The following is a 21205-nucleotide window of genomic DNA, read 5'->3' as shown; positions in this document are numbered from 1 at the left end:
CGACCCAGGTAATTGAATTGTCCAACTCCATAACTTTGTGCCTGAAGCTTCATACTTTCCTTTCTTCTGATACAAGATACCTCCTTTAATTTCGTAAACTGATTTTTCCAGGAAGTCTACCTGGCCCTGATGAGTTCCCTCCATCCCTGTCACCCTTTGAAACCAGGGTTTAAAAGTAGAATCATCTCTCTGGAATGCAGTACATCTGAGGGATTGTTAAACTAGGTTATTTGACTTAGACAAATAACCTATTTGATGGCCAGTGGCGGTTTCTGATATACGTGACATGAGCAACTGCCCAGGACAGCATCTTGTGGAGGGCGGCATAAGCGCACCCCTACCCCTCCCCCATGGTCCCCGATCCTCAAATACTCCCCGCGCCTCTGTTCTTACAACCAGAGGATCTTGCATTAAGCACCATTGAGTGCTTAATGCAAACCATCCTCATCCCAATTGCCCACAACCCCCCAGACCTCCCACCCGCATCAACAACTTTGTGGAGGGGGAGGGTGTATGGCGGTGCCGGAAAGGCGGTTCGGCCAGGGCGCCAAACTGTCTCTGCCTGAGCCTTTAAACTTGTCCCTAATTTTCTGAGCTCTAGACTTCTTAGACACACATTCACTAGAGCTCTAGACTTTTTAGTCTAGAGCTTTACTGTATGTGTGACATACTTGGTATGTATGTTACACATACACACCTGGTTTATGTGTTAGAGTATACACAAGGGAAATTGACCCTCTGATGGAGCTCCATAACTCTGTCGATAACAGCAGGTTATCTGCTGTTTCTGATAATCTGAAAAATCTGGGAATTTTCAGATTATCAGTATCATACTGTTATGACATAGTGATAGTTTTAAGAAATCTGTAAAATACCATTTTTCTGTAAGTTACATACTTCAGCCTTAACCAGGAGTTACCAAAACAAAATCAAATAAAACTGACATAAAATGTCACTCTCACACACACAGACAGGTTTAACAGAAGTTATTTTAATAGGTGTTGTACAAGGAATAGTTGTGTCATCAAACAGTGTTCTGACAGCAATGTGGGTTTGATAAGGAGAAGGGGGATCCCACAATACAATGGGAATACAGTAAGGCAAGGCAGCACTAAACAAATTGGGCTTTAACAATCAAAATAGCACATCATGAAGAACATTGTTTACATAATGTATGGCAAGCACATGGTTAATAATGTCAATTGATCTACAACTTATCAGTTAGGTAGGCATTGAAAACCATCATTGCAAACTTAGGTTAAAAATAAGGAAGGCGTAATCTACATTCTAGTTAAGGACAAATGATCTCATACATGATTATGTATAAGCAAATATATATAATGCTTTTTTCTGTTTGAAATTTGACTAAACTTTGAAGAGCTATAAATAAGCTAAAACTCACACACAAATATTCTGCTTGCAGGATTGTCCCCACTTTCGAACCAAACCAGAGAAAGATTACCCCAAAACTCAATGCAACAGTCAATAGTTGTCAGTTTCATGGATGCTCACATGCTCCAAGAAGTCATTTGGGCATACTCATCGCACTTCCACTGAATTAACAGTGCAGCAGCTGTCCTTACATTAATTGTTAGAACAAAATATGCACAGAAGCAACAGTATACCGTCATAGCATACCTACGGTACAATCAAGGCTGAATTAGAAAAATATAGGTAGAAAATGATTACATTCAAGAAGACAGTACTAGCACAAAAGGGCATTATAGTTAATCTTTGTAACTAATATAAGAATTTTGAACCTTAAAGAAGCATTTTTAAATAGAAAAGTCAAGAGGATGAAGGGCTAATCTGTAGATGTGCAGTTTTTACTGGATGGAGCAATTCCCAAACTATATTGAGTGGATGAAATATTTTTTTTATTTTTGTTTAACGACCATGATAATTTTGGTTTGGGTCATAAGGTGCAAATACTTTATATTCCTTGTGTTGAGGTTGAGTCAAACTCTGAATTCAAAAACAAACATAATTTCATTAGATAATCACAATGAATTGTACTGATAATGTTACCTGAAGATTCAAACACCTAAAAAATCCAGTGCAACAGTTATGCTAGCATGATTTATATTTCCTCCAACAGAATTTCCCTTCGAACCATACCATTCATTTTCTTTGGCAAATGTCAATAAACTCACTTGCTGTAAGGAGGTATATTCCTTTAAGAAGGTAGGGTGTTGAGGGTTGATGTGGACACACAGGCGCAGGGGACTCCTTATTTCCAACAAAACAAAAGCTCACATGTTTTTCAATTCTGTTTCAATGATGGAACTTTCTTACACCTGAAAGTATACATTTCCATATACTGATTCTTATTAAGATTATGACAGACTGTAGTTTGGTTCTCTGTAGTCTATTGTGCTACTCTGTTGTATTTTAAACCCAAATGAGCAATTCCAGGTTGGTTGCAGTTCAGCATTATTTGCAGACTAACAAAGACATGAACAAACATTATTATCAGATCTGAACATTGTGATTTAAGAAATCAAAATGGGTTTCTAAAACCCATTTTGTGTGACATTCCATAGCAAAAAGCGTTATTAGGACATACACCAGCTGCAGGGCTAACAGGACTAGCGTATTGTTTATGCACTGTATTATCCACCAGATAAGTACAAGCACATCCATTGTTCACACAGTTGTGAACAATGAAAAGCCTCAATTTTTTATATAAAAAAGGAACAATATTAAATAAAATAGAAAAAACAACGTAATCTATCTAAATTGCAGTAGAATTGTATCTAGAATGTGGTCATGGAAGTATTGGTCTACACACAGAGGGACAAAGAGCTCCAGGGGAAGGAGGTGTGGCTGTTGGTCATGGTAAAAACTGAACACAGGTTTTTTTCTGTTTGTATCAATGAGTTTGTGAAGATTCCAGCAAATCTGGGAAGACCACCTGCATTGCTGAAATAAAAACAGGGACTTCGGAATGAAATGACTCTTATTGAGCACTGTTTATATATACAAAAATATATATATGCATATATATACTCTGAGCAACAAAAACAGGAATCAGCTACATGCCTTGCCTCCACTAGCCCTAGCTAGCTTTATTGTATTATGAAACAAATCAGACTAAACAAACCTGGATCTGACACTTCAAAACAAGCCTACACTATGAAGCAGGTTTCTTCAGTAGATTGGGTAAAACTAACCCAAACAGTAAGGACGATGTTTACTGGTATAGACTGACTTGATCACCTCAGTACTTGCTGTACATCTAAAACAAGCAGAGTTGGACTGACATGATAAAATAATAACATAAAACAAAATGAAATAAAGCTGAAAAGCAATTTAGCATAAAAGAAACAATCCATCATCTCCATTCACTTGTACTGCAGGGAGAGAGCTGGTGGTCTGCAGCAGTCATTAGCTGCGGCTGTGGTTAAATTATGATTATATTTCATTTAATTGTTTACATCCTTTGCTACCGTAACTTTTAATAACTTATTGGAAGTTATTAAAAGCTTATTCACATAAGATTTTAATTTAATTTCTTATTTAATGGAAACACCGCAATTGCAAAATTGTGTTGTTTTTTTATGTTAGCAGAATATAGACAAAGATTTGTGCACATTTGTAATGGAAATATAGTTACTGGGCACGACGGGGGCGTGCGCCCTGGACAGGGCACATAGGATAAACAATCATCCACACCCACAATAAGAGCAATTTGGAGAGACCAGTTAACATAACCTTCAACTGCAAAATCTATATATAACTTTAACCAAAGTTATGAAGCCATTTTGGAATGTCCAAAGTGCCAAATGCAGCTCAGGAGCAATATGTTGCAGACCCCTGATTTAGGCCCTGAATATACTATTAATAGAAAAGAGCTAACTTAAAATTGTTTCTCTTTCTGTTGTATACTACTGTCTATTTCATTCATTTTCCCTGTTATGTGCACTAATTGGTGGAATTCTGCTGCTTGGGAGTAGGGAAGATTTCAAGCATACAGATGACACAGGTAAGAAGACAAAATCATGATTTGAACCTGAAGATGCCTCAAAAGGTCACTAAAACTTGCTTCATAGTGCAGGCTGCTCTTTTTTTCATGTGGAAACTACAGCTAACTTGATTCAGAACGTCAAAGACACAACGGTGGTAGAAGAACCCTGTGGCTAGTGGGGGCATTGCTTTACTCTTCCATGTGGAATTTAAATTTCATCATTTTGATTTCAAATTAGTGCAGTTTGAAACTGAATACACAAGCAGTGAATACTCTGTGGAAATTATGCAGACAAGAAATTAAAATCTTTTTCTCAAGTAGTGAGAAAACTGCATTCCAGTGTTTAAATATGTTAAAACTGAGATGACAAATCTGCTTCAGGACTTTGTGGTGGCAAACAGTGTGCAGGTGGGAGGGTTAAGGCTAGATTTTAGTTCTGAGAAGCCGGCTTTAAAAACAGACACCTGACTTCCAGGGACACTGAACAGAAAGATAAGCAATAGCAAAGTCCTCTGATATTATGAACTCTAGTTCAGATGTAGGGGAATGCATTTCTCTTAACATTCAGTCCAACATTAGTTGACACAAACTTTGCTTACACTAAAACATCTTCTCATAAATATAAAATGCTCATTGATAATACATACTAGGACACTAAATTAGTATACCACCAAAATAAACTGAGCAAGTAGTTGTTAAAACTGAGCTGTGTTTTTATATAAAAAACAGTTTTTTAAATCTTTGCTAAAACTGTCAGTATGTCCTGACAGTAAACTATGAGCCAGTGAAAAGATCGATCCTCCCTGAGCTACTGTTGCTGTCTGAAGAAATGCAGCGCTGCCAACCAGAAACAACCAAACAGAGCCAGGAGGAAGGTCTTAGCGACATCAGTATATATTATATATATCAATATGTTATCAGTCATATCAACCTCGTGCTCATGGTGCTAATGGCAAAGAAACAACTAACCTAACTGTTCCATCTGCCATCATAGGTGGTCTGATAAGGACAAGCTGTAGCATAGCAGAGAGCAAGGGGACAGGGGGTGAGCGCAGTGCATACACTAGAGTGTTTGACAGCGCTAAGACCCTCCTCCTGCCTGTAATTGGTTGTTTTTGACTGAGCTGTGTATTTCTGTAGTTTGCACTGGGAGAAGGCAGAGGAACTAAATTTTTTCACAGATTATTTGTCTCATACCGTACTGTCACAACATAATGACAGTTTTAAGAAATATGTAAAAAAAACTATTTTTTAAAAGATTAACATACCACAGCTTTAAAGGAAGTCTGTCATGATCATTTACCCTGGTTAAAAGTTCTTTTGGGATGAAGCTGGAGGCAAATAAGCTTTTCCACATACAAATGTGTTCAGAGAGGTGTGGGAACTATTCATCAAGTAAAAAACAACAAACATGACTGCAAGTCAAAAGCACTTTCACAGTCCCATTAAAAAAATTAGGTCTTTTCAGTCACACTTAACCTCCAAAATGGCTTCCTTATAACAGTATACAACAAATCTATAGGAACCACCTTTAAAAAGGAAGCCATGCACTGAGGAAAGCTTGTTTTTTTTTTGCACAGACTAATCAGGTGTAAATATAGTAGGTGTTTCTTTTCAGTGGCGGTGCTAAACAGTACATAGTGACTGCAGCCACAAAATGTGCCATTGTTGATGTTTTTATTTCCATACATATGGAACACATCAGTGTAGATAGATCTTTTGTGCATGTGGCTGTCGGGAGTGATCCGTGTCACACTGCGGTACACAGCAGCGACAGCTTGCAATAATTGGAGGATCACTGTGATTCCTGACAGATGAAGCAAATCCTCAAATCCTTCTTTCTGCCCAAGCTGAGGATCTTCTGACCACTGCAGCAGAGATACTGAAAACCAAGAAGCAATTCACAAAGCTCCTTCCAAAAGCTAAGAGCCCATCTCTCTTCAAGTTGTGATGTATGTGGAACTGTGATGGAAGTATATAAATGGCCCCCTTTATATCCAAAAACTGTTGACAAAGGGATGATTTTAGTTTGCATAACACAGGAGCTGTTGGCCTGCTGCTCGGCAACAGACCAACAGCTCCAATGTTCTCATGACCATTTTTCTCAAAGCAGCTAGTGAGTTTGAGAAAACAGTCTACCTGAAAGTCCACCTTACCTACTCTACTTGTTTCTCAACAACTAGACTGTACTGACCACCACTTACTGTAGGGAATTCACTGAGTGTCAAGTACATCATCCATTGAATACACAAAGCCATCCTTTGAGAAAAGCATTCTCCCTGAAGCCCAACAGAGGCTCAGGATGAAACACTGAGACACCAACAGAGAAGGGGCAGGCGGGAGAAGAGGAGAGGGTTTCTTTCCCCATATATTAGATTCAAGCAAAATCGAAGTCTGGAGTTTGTCCAAGCCTTCCAAACAAACAACCTCTCAGGAAAGCAAAGCTTCACTACTACTGTTCATGTCATCTTCTTCCAGAAGCAGCAGCATCACTTCACTGATCAGCGCAGGATATGAGAACCGGAGTTTGTACAAGTTCTTTCTTCTGGCTTTGAGCTAAGTTTCTCTGGCCTCTGAAATATGGACATGAGACAGGACAAGCATTACAAGCCCACCAAGACACCTCATGCTGTTATCCATCTACTGAACAATATATGAGGAAAGCCCAAGCTCTTACCTGTGAACATTTTCCATGGCTGCTACCTCAGCAAGGGCTGCCAAACTGAAGAAAGCAGGTAACTCTGGTGGTAAGGTGTTCCGCCCAGTCTCCTCTGCTGTAGGACTGCTGTAGCACCTTTTTTCATTGCATAAATTCTGTTGGTTTAATGGCTTCTTATCCTGTTCCTGGTTTAGATCCCCAGCTTTGTTTTCTGTAATTAAATAAATAAATAAATAAAAATCATATGAACATATCTAAAAATTAGCAAAACACACATTTCACTTATTTCATGATTAAACTGCAGTTACAGCAGTTCGCCACCAGTTGGCACATAGAGCATGGTGAGCACTCCTGACTCAGCGAGCCAACGGCAATTTAGTACAGTAACGACTGGTCAGTGGAGGCGCTCACTGTCGCTCTTCTCTGTTAACAGTGTTCATCAAATAAAAGAACTTGCAAAAATCACACTGATTAATCATTAAGTGTGCAACACTGACATTTTTTTATTATTATTTAAATGACTAGAAAATCCTCAGTCCAACAACACAAGTCCATTTTCTTTCCTCTCGCTGGTCAAGTTAAAAGTTAAAATCCCAGACCATAAGCACAACGATTGATAAATGGAGCACCTGAGAACTCACCTTCAGCTGCAGAAACACTGCCATCAGCCGTGCGCACCAAGTGTGTAATCCTGGACTTCCTAGCCTTCCTCTTCTGGCTGCCAACCAGCATCTCCATGCTGGAGGCACCATGGATGTCAAGGAACATGGAAGCAGAGGGCTGAGCTTTTGAAACTGAATCCAACTGCCAGCAGTTACTCTGTTCCACTGCAACAATGCACAAAACAAACATCAATCAGACCAACATAACTTAGACCTTTCACAGTTTGTGACAGGAAAGGTACAGCAGATAAAGGTTTTACATAACACTCCCACAAAAGCACAGAAAAAAGGACAAACAAGCCCTGCACAACAGACAGCCACATTAGTCACAACATTTCAAAACTGAGCTAACAAAACAAAACCTAAGTAAAAAACTGTATTAACTTCATGTAAAATAAAAGAGGATGTTGAACTACAGTTTTTTTCAGGATGAAAAAATATATTCCATTATCTCTAAAGAAAAAGTCAGCATGCTAGCAAAATCGGTCACAGCAGCTGTTGAGGTTCATGAAGCGTTAGGCTTAGGTGGAAACAAAGCATGACATGACTGAGTGGACAAAGTTTTAATTGGATTGGAAGTTAATTTGACTGGAGCTGCATGTAAATGAACTCTGTATTCAGGATTTCACCCAGAAAACTTGCTAGGCCCAGTGGTCTAGTGGCGCAGAAGCAGCCACCAGCGGCGCCACCAGCGGCCCACCAGCGGCGCCACCAGCGGCGCCACCAACGGCCCACCAGCGGCGCCACCAGCAACCCACCAGCGGCCCACCAGCGGCGCCACCAGCGGCGCCACCAGCGGCGCCACCAACGGCCCACCAGCGGCGCCACCAGCGGCGCCACCAGCGGCCCACCAGCGGCGCCACCAGCGGCCCACCAGCGGCGCCACCAGCGGCCCACCAGCGGCGCCACCAGCGGCCCACCAGCGGTGCCACCAGCGGCCCACCAGCGGCGCCACCAGCGGCCCACCAGCGGCCCACTGTATTTTTGTGTTAAAAATGTCCAGTTGACAGGAAATGTTCAAATATTACTCGGTAATTATGTTACTGAAAGACATTGCTGACAATACTTAAATCCACAACTATAGTCTTAAAAACAACAAATACATATATATATATATATATATATATATATATATATATACATATATATATATATATAAAATACAATTAAAATAAATATCAATTATTTGCACTTCTGTTAAATCCAAATTAAGTCAGCAGCCTTTTCAGGCCCCCTGGCCTTAAAGGACCCCATAAATGCTAACATTTTAATATAGACCACAGATATAGAAATCTACCATTTGTCTATTGAAAATGTCAGTGCTGTTAAATTTGATTTAATGGTTCCAGCATAGGGGTTGAACAACTTCATATTTTTTAAGGTCAACTACAACATGATAGAAGTCGAGTCGAAGTCGTCTGGTTGCGATGACGTCATAGTGACATAAGCGCAAAATGCTTCACATCAACTTGGAGGCTTTATCAGCTATATTTACGGCAAATATTAATAAAAAAAACACTTTTACCAAGTCTATTATGCAGAATTAAAAGAACAAGAAACAATCAGGAAAAATCTGTTTTGTCACATGATTGGGACTAGTTGACTGGCATCGTAAAAAGTCATTGCAAAGTAAAGAATCGACTAGTCAACTAGTGAAACTCCTAATTCCAGCATAGATAAAATAACAGAATTCAAATTTAAATTTAAGACTTTATGGACCCGGAAAGTTTACTTTGTAAAAGTGCAAAGAACAATCATCATAGTTAGATTGCTTTGTTACCATAGCTACAATCTGAAGCTATGAGGTGAATCTTTGAGTTCTGTTTGTTCACAAATCACAGTAAACTACAATTATCACTTAAGGTTAGCCAATTAAACTAGGTCCCCTGTCCCAGGTTTCTCTAATTCTATGAGAAATGTTGTTAGTGATACTGATGTTCTTAGCAGCAAGACAGGCCCCTAAATCAAATTCTGCTCAAGGCCACATACAACCTTGGACCGGCCCTGCATGATGAGCTAAATTTGCTGCACTTGTGCTTCTCTTTGCTGGAAACAGAGGGACAAACAGGGAGACTTAATTTATGTGGCCTTAGTAGATCTTCAATTGAGTTTTTAATAAGCCCCACAGAGACTGTTTTGGTTGCCCCAGGCTTATGGGACGAGTTTTCTTGATCTCTGTGCACACAGCCACTCTGCCTGTACCACTTGTCCACTAAGGCGCATCTAACCAAGGAACACATACATAAACTTTACCAGCGCAGACACAGAGCTGGGCAGTATGTTAAGATGTAAACGCACATGCAACACATAATTCTTTGCTCACACAGATATACCATTCTCACTGCACGCTTAGCGCGCACCTACTGTATATTTGTGTTCACATTGAGCTGCACAAGCTGAGCAAATGTGGTGACTTTTAAACTTGACTCATGTCTAGATGTAGAGTTCTCCAAAGAAACATGAGTGCTTACAGGGGGTTGATATAAATGTCCACACAGGTGAGTCTGTGTCCAGTTTAAGTGAAAGAAGGAGCATGTGATCCGCATTGAGGTAAACTTTAGAGATCCAGCCACAACAGCGCGCTAGGCGGCCAAAGCGCAGAGGAGCCAGCAGTGTGATTGGTTCGCTCTCTTGGCTTCATACCATGTTCAATGCATAAAGTAGAAACCCATCTTACAGGAACAACTCTGCTCTGCCAGTGAAATACTCAGCACAGCAAGAACGTGTGAAGTCGGCTTAAGGTAAAAAAATAAAATAAATAAATAAATAAAAATATTTTTTTAATAAAAAACAAAAATAAGCAACACGTAGCCTGGTAGGAGGCAGGTGGCCAGACATATAATACACTGGAGGAAATCCTGGCATTGCTTTGTTCAGTGGAGTGACCTTTGGTATAAACAGCATTCTGACCTTTTGGAGATTTGGAGGATTCATCTACGCTAGAGGAGCAGTCAGTTTTCTTTTTCTTGGCAACAGCTGTCCCCTTCTTATCGAAGGTGATTGGACTGTACTGTGGCAGGCTGTTGAACTTCTTTTCAAACTCTTCTTCTAGTTTTCCCAGGCTGAAAAATCAAGACCAAAGTTAGATCACAAACGGTGCAGGCAAAAATGATTTGGCACCTATTTTTGTAAGGTTTTAAAGGTTCTAGTGGCCTTTATTTGATAGTGAATTAAAAGGAAACAGGATAACGAGAGAAGGAAAAAGACATGCAGCAAAGGTCACCAGGCTGGGACCTGCGATGGCTACTTTGAGTACTAAGGCCTCTATATATGTGGGTTGTGCTGAACCCCTGCGCCACTCCATCACCCCTTTGGTACCCATTTTGGAGGTTAAATGGCTTACAAAGAAATGAAATTATTTCAATCAAGAAGCTCGATTCTGATAGGGAAGGACCCCAGCATCTCATTTCATTATATTTTAAAAGGATGTAATGTAAAGGGAAACTAAATTTGGAAAATATCTTTTTTTATTGCATAACACAGGAGATATGTCACGTTTTTCCACTGATATTCTTACAAGTTCTCATTGGTGATGAACCCTAAATCCTTAAGACTGAAAGCCCTACTTGCCACCACCCTAATATTTAGCTCTTTCCACAGATTTTACATGACTTAAATGTATTTGTGATGGGATATGACGAACCTCTGTGAAGACTCTTCTTTGGACTTGGACTTTTTTAGCTTCTTGGTATTACTTGGTCCCAAGTGTGAAACTGTCCAGCTGTCCTGACTCCAGTTAGACTCATGATCAAAAGCGCGTAAGCCACCTCTTTTACCTGCAGAAATGAGTCAGCCATATTAGTTACGTTTATCAGCATTCCTTAACTACATATTTTCACAAGACAGGAGTGGAATGTTTAACCCATTTAATCCCACCGGCAACAATTGTTGCCAGACATTTTTTCTAACTTGTGGGAGCTCTCAAATAATAGTTTTGACTTTTGGCAGCTAATTGAAGTTTTAAAATAAAATAATAATGTGTATACTCTAAGCAATATCAATTTCATGTATCTAGTGTGAAAGGTCACATGACCAGACCTCTTTACTTCCTGCCTGTAACGCTGGAGGTAAAAGTCTGTCACAAACCTGTACAAGAGGAAGTTAGTAAAATACTTTAATAAACAAATATAAATAAAATATTTTGAACATATGTTCTTTCAAGTGTCTTCTACTGATAAATAAAGAAAATTGCATCCCTTCATTCATCTTTTCATCATAAGAAGAGTGAATGTAAGCATGGCAACAATTGTTGCCGCTAGCATAATGCATAGACAGCAGTATGCTATGTGTCAGTGGTTTGCCTGTTTATTCTATATGCCCTGCTGTTCCCATACAGCTTAAAACCATCAGATATTTTAGATCTTCTAGGCCTAAAGGAACCTCAAAATGATGTCTTCTACATCACTGTCATTCCCACAATTGAACCCTTCTCCTATTTCACCCCCCAAAACGCGATCCTTTCCACAAAGTGTGGTCTATGCACTGAATGACCACAACAAGATGATGCCACACCTGAATCTAGTTTAGGACAAGGTCAAGGTGTAGTTCTTGGTCTGGTAGAACAGGAAGAATTTCCTCCCAGATGCAGATTTGTTCATACTAACATTTTTACCTGATTTTGCCTCTTTGATGAAATGACCAAATGAGATTACAGGCCACTCGGCACATTGAAACAATGACATCTGCAGGATGTAATATTGAATCTTTATGTATCTAAATTATTTCTGAACACTCTTGTAACCATTTTTTGTTATAATAAGTTATGCATGTCATGATTTTTCTTATTTCTTTTATGTGTAAATAGGCCAGATTTGTGTAATGCAGACTATGCAGTTTCTCACCGGCAACAATTGTTGCCAAGTATAAAACCTACATTTTCACTAACATAACCAACATAAAATGTAATAATTCATAAATATCATGTTAGGGAGGTCCAAGGATTGAAATCCATGCACTTATTTTGCAGGAAAAAATTGGGATTAAATGGGTTAATCTATTTGGTTGAGAATTCAAATTAAATACCTCTGTCTATATTGGCTCTCAGTGAAGTTAGCATTCCCTCAGACACAAGAGTTTTGTACAAGGCACCCTTACAGCTTCGCTCGGATTTTCTGGAGCCATGGTTGTGTGTGTTCAGCTCACAGGTTGTGTCACTAGCCTTCTGCTGTTCTTTCTCCTTGTGCTTCTCCTTGTCCTCTTCTTTGGGCTTCACCGGCGATTGGCCGCAGTGGAGCTGGGGAGACACTGGCATGCAGCCTTGAAGGCCTGTGCTTTCACTATTTACACTTTCTGTTTCAATCTTGGCCTCAATGCCAGGCACTACTTTCTTTCTCTCCCCATCAGAGGATCCCTGCAGCTTGCTGCTGTCTTCCAACTCCTCTTCTTTTGCTTTAACCAGTGTCTTAACTTTGGTCTTAGTTTTCTTTTGTGGCAGACCGGAGCTTCTACTGATAAAACTGGGAGGGGTCTTCTTCTTGGATTTATCCTCTTTGTCAATCCAAGCTCCTCTGGCCACTGCCTCAATGGTGCTGTCCACATTTGATTCCAAGTGCTGACAATTTGTGCCCACTCTCTTTTCTGAACATGGGATGTCATTAGACTTCACCTCCTCATATTTCTTGTTCTTCTTTTTGACACATCCACTTTGGCTTGTATGCTGAGCAGTGGGGGTGGATGTTCCAGAGGAAGGAGATGGAGGGGAGGGCGATCTATGAGAAGGACTACAGCAGTCAGAGTTGTCTCTCTCCTCCTTAACTCCTGGCTTCATGGATATTTGCTTGAGTGTTGCTGTGGAGCAGTTGTCATCGGGCTGAGACACTATTGAGTCTATTTTTCCTGCTTCTGATGCTAAACACATCTAAAAAAACCCAAAATAAAACGATTACATTATGTGAATCTGTATTTTCGAAAATATCCTCCACATATCCTATATAATCATGATTCTATTCAAGACATAAAACAGCAGGAATGGAGTGAAGACCAGTCATTCCAAGACGAATACCAAGGCCAAATATTTAGGACTTCTTACAAATATTTCAGGCATTGCCTTTTGCACACCAAAAATGCAAAGATTAATGGGGAAAAAAACTGTTAATTATTCAAAGTCTAGTTTGATCAACTTAGAAATTTTGGTACAAGTCACTGCAGTTTTTAACTAATTGTAGAAATGTACATATAAAACTGTTGTATAGTTTGTCAACATTTTCTTTTTACTGTGTAGCTAAATAATAGTATTAATAATATACTGTATGTTGTTTTGTTAAATATGAGACACCATATATTAGTAAGCACAGATCTCAGAGATAGCAATGTTGGCTCCTGTGTGTCCAGCCCATTATCACTGTATGTTCAACAAAGCAGAGTCGCAAACGCAAGTAAAAATGTGAGCGAGGAACACCAAAGGGTGGCATCAAAGAGTGGTGGGCTTTTGCTCCTGCGAGACTCGATCCTACTGGATAAATATCAAATCCGAATAAAAAATTCAACTTCAGAACTCTTAAAATATATTAGCCAACAATTACTGCAGTCCAAACAGTTTGGTGTAAAAAAGGTGTTCTTGAAGTGTCCTTTAAATACATTAACTGACAAGGAACAAAAATAGTAAGTTCTAGATACACATATCACTATTCATCAGATGGGCTATTTTGGAAATTTGTCAAAGTCTAAGTTTAAATATTCGTCCTAAAAGGTCCTAAAAGATTGACATCGATATGGAAATTTGGTCGATCAAATCTAATGTATGCTATTACCTGCAAAAACATGGATTAATGAAGCTCTGTTGTCAACAATATTTTGACCTTCCTACACCTGTATTCAAGTATTCAAATTTTAGATCCTGAGACATGGTTACGTCATTGTCTTTATGACATTAATAATTTAACATGCATCTTTTAAAGACGATTCACTTACCTCTGCAAGCTGGAAGAGAGCTGACTGTCTGTATGGTTTTCCTTCAAGGGTGCCTGACAAGGAAGACTGAACACACAATGACATAATCAGTTCTCCATCGTGTTACTTCCTGGTATTATATAATAATTCTGTTTGATTCTAACAGACTGAATAACATACATCTAGACTTCAGCTTTTACTATGTTAAGCAATGAAATTAGCTGGCTCTTGATGAAACCAAACTGTTTAAGCTGTCAATTAAAACATGCTTAAAAGATGAAAAACATAACTGAAATAATTTATATTTCAATATTACTAGTCACTTTTTAAAAGTGCACATATTTAATCTGAAGCTTTCAGTAAAATAGTAAATGGCCTGGATTTTTATAGTGTTTTATCAAGTCCAGAAAAACCTCACAGCGCTTCACACTACATTCAGTCATTCACACACATTCACACTCTGATGGGGGCAAGCTATTAGATTGTAGCCACATATGTAATTCTGTCAAATCCATAATTTGACAGTGTAAAAGGTGTACACTGAGTAGAAAGACACAAACAATGGTCTTCTCACTGTCCATAGTTTCTATCAGTTCACTAATTAGCATCAGACCAAACTTTACCTGTTTTAGCTTAGTTAGAATTACCAAAATTATTTATTTTTACTAAATGCCAGAAAACATGGGTAGAACATTTTTAGAATATTTTTGCAACTTTCCTCAAATTCAGTAGTTTATATACATTTGGTCAATAGTATCAGGGATAACTTCTTTTGGGTTTCCTTCCACAAACTTCTCACTAGAGGTGTGCCGCTCGATCGGCCGAATTTCCGTGAAAAAGTGTATGATCAGTGATCACCGATCACTGTCTCTTGCTGCCAATCATCAAAACTGATCACATTTATCTCACCTCGCAGCTTGCATGTGCTTTTAATCTCCTCTTTTCTTCACATTGCGCAAGCGCACGGCAACAAATCCTGTCTTGTGGAACTTTAACACTCTGAGAGTGAATGGGGATGTTTGCATATTGCGGCGGAAAATTACCTCAGGGGTGAAGCACATCAAAATGCATCAACACAATAAATTTAATATGGCATTTAAAAAACTTGACGGGGTTTGGCTACATCGAGGCTCAATGCAGGAAAAAAGGACATCCGGAGCAGCCAGATAGCAGGTAAAGCAGCACACAACTACCAAAACTCACCTGGAAGAGCATGACGGTCAGAAAGCTAAACAAATAACCTGAAAAATAATTTGTGTTCGAGCTAGCGGTGTAAGACGCTGGTTGTGCTCTTGCTCTTGGACCGCCGCTACGAGCTACTGGTAGTAATATTTTACAGATGTAGAGCCGCTCAACCTCCACCAATTTAGACGTTAACACCGAACGTCTGCTTAAAGCTGTAACTTAAAAAAAAAAAAGATTTTAGATATGTATTAAAATATGTCTATTATGTCTAAATTAGGTGAATTTATTGCCAGATAATTTTGCCAATTTGCCAGACAATATAGTATAATTTATACCTAATGCGAAAAATTACCAGCCATTCCAGGTGATCAGAAGTGATCAGTGATCGGCAGAGGTCGGCCTCATGGATGATCAGTATCGGAATCAGCAGCAAAAAAACCTGATCGGCGCATCCCTACTTCTCACAATAGTTTGCTGGAGTTCTGGTCCATTTCTCCTGACAGAACTGGTGTAACTCAGTCGGGTTTGTAAGCTGCCTCACAAACCCGACTGAGTTTGTGAGGTGGAAGTTGTGGGAGAAATCTTTCCAGAACTTCTCCATAGGAACAGGATCAGGACTTTGTGAAGGCCACACCAAAACACTGTCCTTAGGCCACTTTGTAATCACTTTGGCTGTAAGCTTAGGGTCTTTGTCCATTTGGAATACCAATTTGAGCTGAAGGGTTTTTTTGCTGGTTTTTGTCTTAACCTGTTGCTTCATAATGTTTTAAATAATGTTCCTTCCTCATGATGCTACCTATATTATGAAGCTAAATAACACCACAACATGATGCTGCCACCCCATACTTCACAGTTAGGATGGTACAAGATTCCCCGTTCTCCCTCAAAATGTAACAATGATCAGTAAGGCAAAACAGTTCCCATTTTGTTTCATCAGATCACAGGACATATCTCCAGAAATTAAGATCTTTGTCCCTCTGTGTATCTGCAAACAGTGATCTAGCTTTTTATGTTTCTTTTGATGCGAAGTTTCTTCCTTGCTGGTTGACTTTACAGTCCATGTTCGCCCATGTATGATGGCTCTGACTTACTAGCTTCAGAGAGCATCTCCACAAGGCTTTTGTCCTGGGGTCAGTCTGCACATTTTGGACCAAAATGTGAATATTTGAGACACAGAACCTGTCCCCTTCCTGAGCATTACGATGGTTGGACATCATGTCTACAGTTGCATAAAATTGTTTTAACAGATGATTCTCTGAATTCCTGGTGTCTTGGCTGATTTCTATTGACTTTCCCACCATGTCAAACACGAAAAAAGTATGTTCCAGGTGTAGCCTTAAAATACATCCTCAAATGTAAGTCCAATTAACTCAAATGTTTCAGTTAACCTATCAAACGTTTGTGGAAGGAAGCCCAAAAAGCTTAACACTAGTCATAAATTTTAAAACGTATGACTTGGGTGACTTGGATACTGACCAAATGTATGTAAACTTTTGAATTCAAGGAAGTTACAAAAAAATATGTTCTCGCTGATTTGTAGAATGCAAATTTGAAGATGAAATCAGAAATAGAAGGGGAAACAAGTTATACAACTATGTCTGTGGAGGGGTAAACAATAAAAGCAATCTGGTATATTGATGAGCAAAGTGGCTCCAAAATAAGTCTGAATTCATGTGGAAATGTCATGGTGAATGTTCTGAAGCTTAAAAAACTATCACAAACTTATTGTTTAGTTTAAGTTTGTCTGTGTGTGAGCGGGAGTGTCCCCTAGCAAGGTCAATGATGAAATATTCTACACACCAATATAGGTCATGCTACAATTTCTCATGATCTTAACAGACAGATATTTGCCCAGTTTGGAGTCCTTTAAAGACCTGAAATCATGGGGTCTGAGATTCACTGTGGAATTGCAGGTATAGCACATTACTTAATTGGATTCCCATATCCAATTTTTACAACATGGGAAATTCCTGTTTACAATTACAGGGATGTGTAACAATGTGGATGTTTCCATCAGAGCCATGAACTTAAATGATAAACACTTCTGCATCAGTTGCTTTGTAAATAAACTTTTTTTTCCTTTTCTTTATTCAACCTGTATTTTATTAAGTAAAATGTTTGAGGCCTCCTGATCATGTCTCCTGATTCCGAAATATCAGAAAAGACAAAAAAACATTGTGCAGAACTGACATTTTGTTCTAAATTTTAAATTAAAGCTACAGAATACTTATGCTATAAGTGCATTTAGGATTGTTCACAAACCTAGCTTAGGGAAGCATTTACTCCGCCAACAAACATCAGTTTGCTGTATGTGCTTTCCTTAAATCATTTAAAATGACAGTCTAAAAACAGTTTTTTTGTCTTATGAGTATTACTATTTCAGCCACAAGGTGGCGACAAAGTATTTCCATCAAAAATATGACTCTAAAAACTCAATCATTAGTTATAACAATACCTGCCTCTCACCTGAAACGTTCGCTGGAAATGGGCACCAGCACACCTCCTGACCCCAATAGGGACAAGGGTGTACAGATGGATGGATGGATGGATATAACAATACTGATAGACTGTACGTAATGTATTCCTACCTCTTCCACCAGGGAAAGCCCTGTCTTCATCCTGCTGTCAATAATATCAGGCACTCTGTTGGGAATTGTCTGAGACAACATCTACAGAAGGTATATGAACAAAAATTGGTTAGCTTTATGGTAAGTTATAAGTTCTAAAAAGATAATATCTTGTTAACTAGGTTTGTTCAATTACCATTTAAAGCAATTCTGGTAAGTTAAGGAAACGCTAATCACATTGTTAAAATTTCAGATAAAAAAACAATATTTACAGTTATTAGTGTGAGCAACAATCTATCTTATTTAATGAATTATTTTAAAGGCCTTTTAGCACTGCAAATACTATATTCGCTTTTCCACAGGCAATTTGCACACTAACCAGTTTGGTAGTGAGCTTTTCCATTTTATGGTCTGTTCCTCTTTATTATGGGGAGATGTGAGCGTGCATCTTCTGTGTTCAACTCTGCTGATGTTTGATGGACTAGAATAAGCCCAGATATTTAATTTTGTCTTATAGCAATTCATTGCTGATCCAAACATAATGATGAAGGCCCACATCATATGATTATTTCGCTATGCATGTAAATATAATTGGATTTAGGCAATACAGTCAAAAGATGTAAATTAATAGCCATGCATAAATTTTATCATTCTTATTTTTAAAACCAAATTAAAATAAAATTCACATCACAAGTTAATATAATGTAGTTGAGGTCTTGTGCAAAATTCTGTTCCCCTGTGAAATTCTGTTCCCGTGTCGGGAGCGCGCACTGCAGCCAGAGAGGCGGATCTGGCCATTTTCCTGACTCTTCTGATCAATTTCTCGGTAAAATAACTCATATAAATCATGTCAAGGTTGTAACTTTTAGTGTAATCGGCAGCTAACAAAACTGTAAAATAAATAAATAAATGAGGTCTTGTGTGGAGGTCTTCTTACACTGTTTTGTGTTGTTTTTAATGGCGAAGAGAATCTGTCTTTTTCCAACTTGTCACTTAAGCCTGACAAATAAGTCAGACACACATAGTTTGTATTTATAGTTTTTCATTGCTGATATAATAGGATGGAAGCTGGCTGTAAGCAGGGCACAAAAAATTAAGACTTCCTTAAAAAATACGTGTAGGCTTTCTCTAAAATCCCCTTGTAATGTAAAATATGACAGATTACTGGATAAAAGAAATTTCTAGTTGTTAATTTTGGGTGGCTCCATCATACTATCACACAAAACAACCATTGAGATTTTGAAAAGATTTGCTCTCTATTTGCCAAAGTTATGAGGGGGGAACCAAATATTTCAGCTGCCTGAAATAATCTGTTTCCCCTCCATAACATGGGAACAAATTAATTTACCAGCAAGTCTTTACCTGTGCTTATTCCTCTCTTCATGAACAATAAATCTTGTAAATATGGTAACATTGGTTTCTTATATGACAAAGTTATGAGGGGGGAGCCTCTCCTGGCTGCAGTGCGCGCTACCGAACAGATTTTCACAGGGGAACAGAATTTCGCACAAGACCTGCCCGAGCCACGCCGGATTTGCTCATGGAAAACGAATCTGACCGAGGCCACAGAGACCTTAGAGGCGTGCTACTGGAAAAGGGTCTTTTCTGGAACCCCGACAGCTTTGTTTCCATTCGGGTCGGCTGGAAAGGCCTGGTTTAAAGAAAGCTGTTGATTGGTTCATGGGCTGCGGGGGCGGGTGAAGAGATGAGTTATCTTTCAGATCTCTCAGTCAAAGTTTTAGTTAGATTTTCTCAATGTCCGTCATTTTGACTAACAGCATCAATACTGGTCAATCTATTTTTATCCATCAAATTTTAAATAATAATAATGACATATTCAATTGAATTTAATTTCTTTTCGGATTAATTAATATTCATCATATTTACATCATAAAAACACAAACCTAAAAAGTCATAAAAATACCATTGTCACCAATTTGAGAAACCAGTAACAAACATTACATTTTGATGAGTACCATCATCAAAATGATCAATACACAGATATCAGATGTGTTGGTCAATGTTCTATTTATTATGGTTCAAAAGCAACTCTAAACAGGTGGGGGTTTAGCCTTGATTTAAAGCAGTGGTTCAGAAAGTGTGGGGCGCCGTTCCATTGTAGGGGGGGCGCAGGAAGCAGAATGGATGAATGAAAAAAAAAAAACTGTTACACAAAAGTGTTTCACTGTAAAGATGGTTTGTAGTGTGTTTTGTTTCAACCTGGAGTGTGAAATAAACTTCAGTGGAATTTGAAAACAAAATATGTGTATAGGTTTCTGTCTGGGTGAATAATGTGTGTGCCCAGTTTGTTCCAGATTTATAGTACATAGAAGTTGAAATGTATACCCTTTTCTATCTACAACTCTATAACTCTTATGAAGCAGCTGAGATTGTTGTTAATATGCTATACTGTATAAATAGACTTTGAATTTAAAAAACTTTGAACTAAACGACACAATCATGCATTAAGAAATAAATGTCATTCTTTTTCACACTAGTTAAAGCCCATTCAGTTTTGAAAGTTACCATTCCACCAGACAATTTACTACCAAACTATCATTTTCAGAATTATAGATATTGTTTTCTATTTATTACGTAATTCTGAATAATGTAACAATTGCCATTTCTATTGCAGAAAGGAGCAGATGGAATTATGGGACTTAGAATAAAAAACAAACCTCTTTAGTTTCCTCTGAAAAGGAGCTTCCTTTAATGGCTATGTCAGGTAATGTAGATTTAGTGCTGGGAGAGATCTAGAAAATAAAAAATTTCTAGGGTTAGGCAGATAATAGAAAAGAACCGTCAAACTTTTAGAAACACAATCTAAAATCGAAAGCATATTTGTAAATGAAGAACCTCAAAAACTCAGTTTATAGACAACTCCAGTGACAGTTTTTGCCTCAAAAGATGTTTGAGAGAACCCTACCTCCCTGTTTGTGAGGGCGTGTTCACCAGCTAACAGCAGCATGCTCAGGCCTCCCATCTTTGTGGGGTCTTAAAATGAATGGCACAAGTTAGAAAAGTAATTTAATTCTTCATCATCTTACTACTATGCTATTAAACCCACCTGCCATGGCAAAGTTCAACTGGTGCAAACTGTCGCTTTTGGGCACATTTTTGGCAGTAGAGTCCTTGGATGAGTTGCAGGAGAAGGACCACACCTTTTTGCGAGGACAGCTGACATGCTGATAGGAAGAGCTCTTGAGTGGCTTGCTTGTAGTGGGACACCACTTATAGCCTGGGTTTGCCTTCATAAAGGCATCTTTATACTAGAAGA

General features: G+C 38.7%; 1 protein-coding gene across 4 annotated transcripts in view; it reads right to left on the bottom strand.

Moving 5' to 3' along the window:
* Positions 1–971: 971 nt before the first annotated feature.
* The window catches only part of bbx (BBX high mobility group box domain containing), a 41876-nt gene continuing 21642 nt past the window's right edge, over positions 972–21205 (bottom strand). For all 4 annotated transcript variants that reach the window (XM_028032496.1, XM_028032495.1, XM_028032498.1 and 1 more), the window contains 11 exons: positions 20996–21197; positions 20855–20922; positions 20607–20681; positions 17950–18030; positions 14198–14263; positions 12311–13145; positions 10932–11064; positions 10199–10350; positions 7268–7453; positions 6645–6837; positions 972–6540 (listed from right to left, as the gene is read on the bottom strand). In XM_028032496.1, the coding sequence (XP_027888297.1) occupies positions 6462–6540; positions 6645–6837; positions 7268–7453; positions 10199–10350; positions 10932–11064; positions 12311–13145; positions 14198–14263; positions 17950–18030; positions 20607–20681; positions 20855–20922; positions 20996–21197 (2070 nt within the window). In that variant the 3' untranslated portion in view covers positions 972–6461. The remainder of the gene's footprint in view (positions 6541–6644; positions 6838–7267; positions 7454–10198; positions 10351–10931; positions 11065–12310; positions 13146–14197; positions 14264–17949; positions 18031–20606; positions 20682–20854; positions 20923–20995; positions 21198–21205) is intronic.

The sequence above is a fragment of the Xiphophorus couchianus genome, chromosome 11 (genome assembly GCF_001444195.1).
Source record: "Xiphophorus couchianus chromosome 11, X_couchianus-1.0, whole genome shotgun sequence".
Classification (NCBI taxonomy): Eukaryota; Metazoa; Chordata; class Actinopteri; order Cyprinodontiformes; family Poeciliidae; genus Xiphophorus; species Xiphophorus couchianus.
This window is presented reverse-complemented; position numbering and strand designations above follow the sequence as displayed.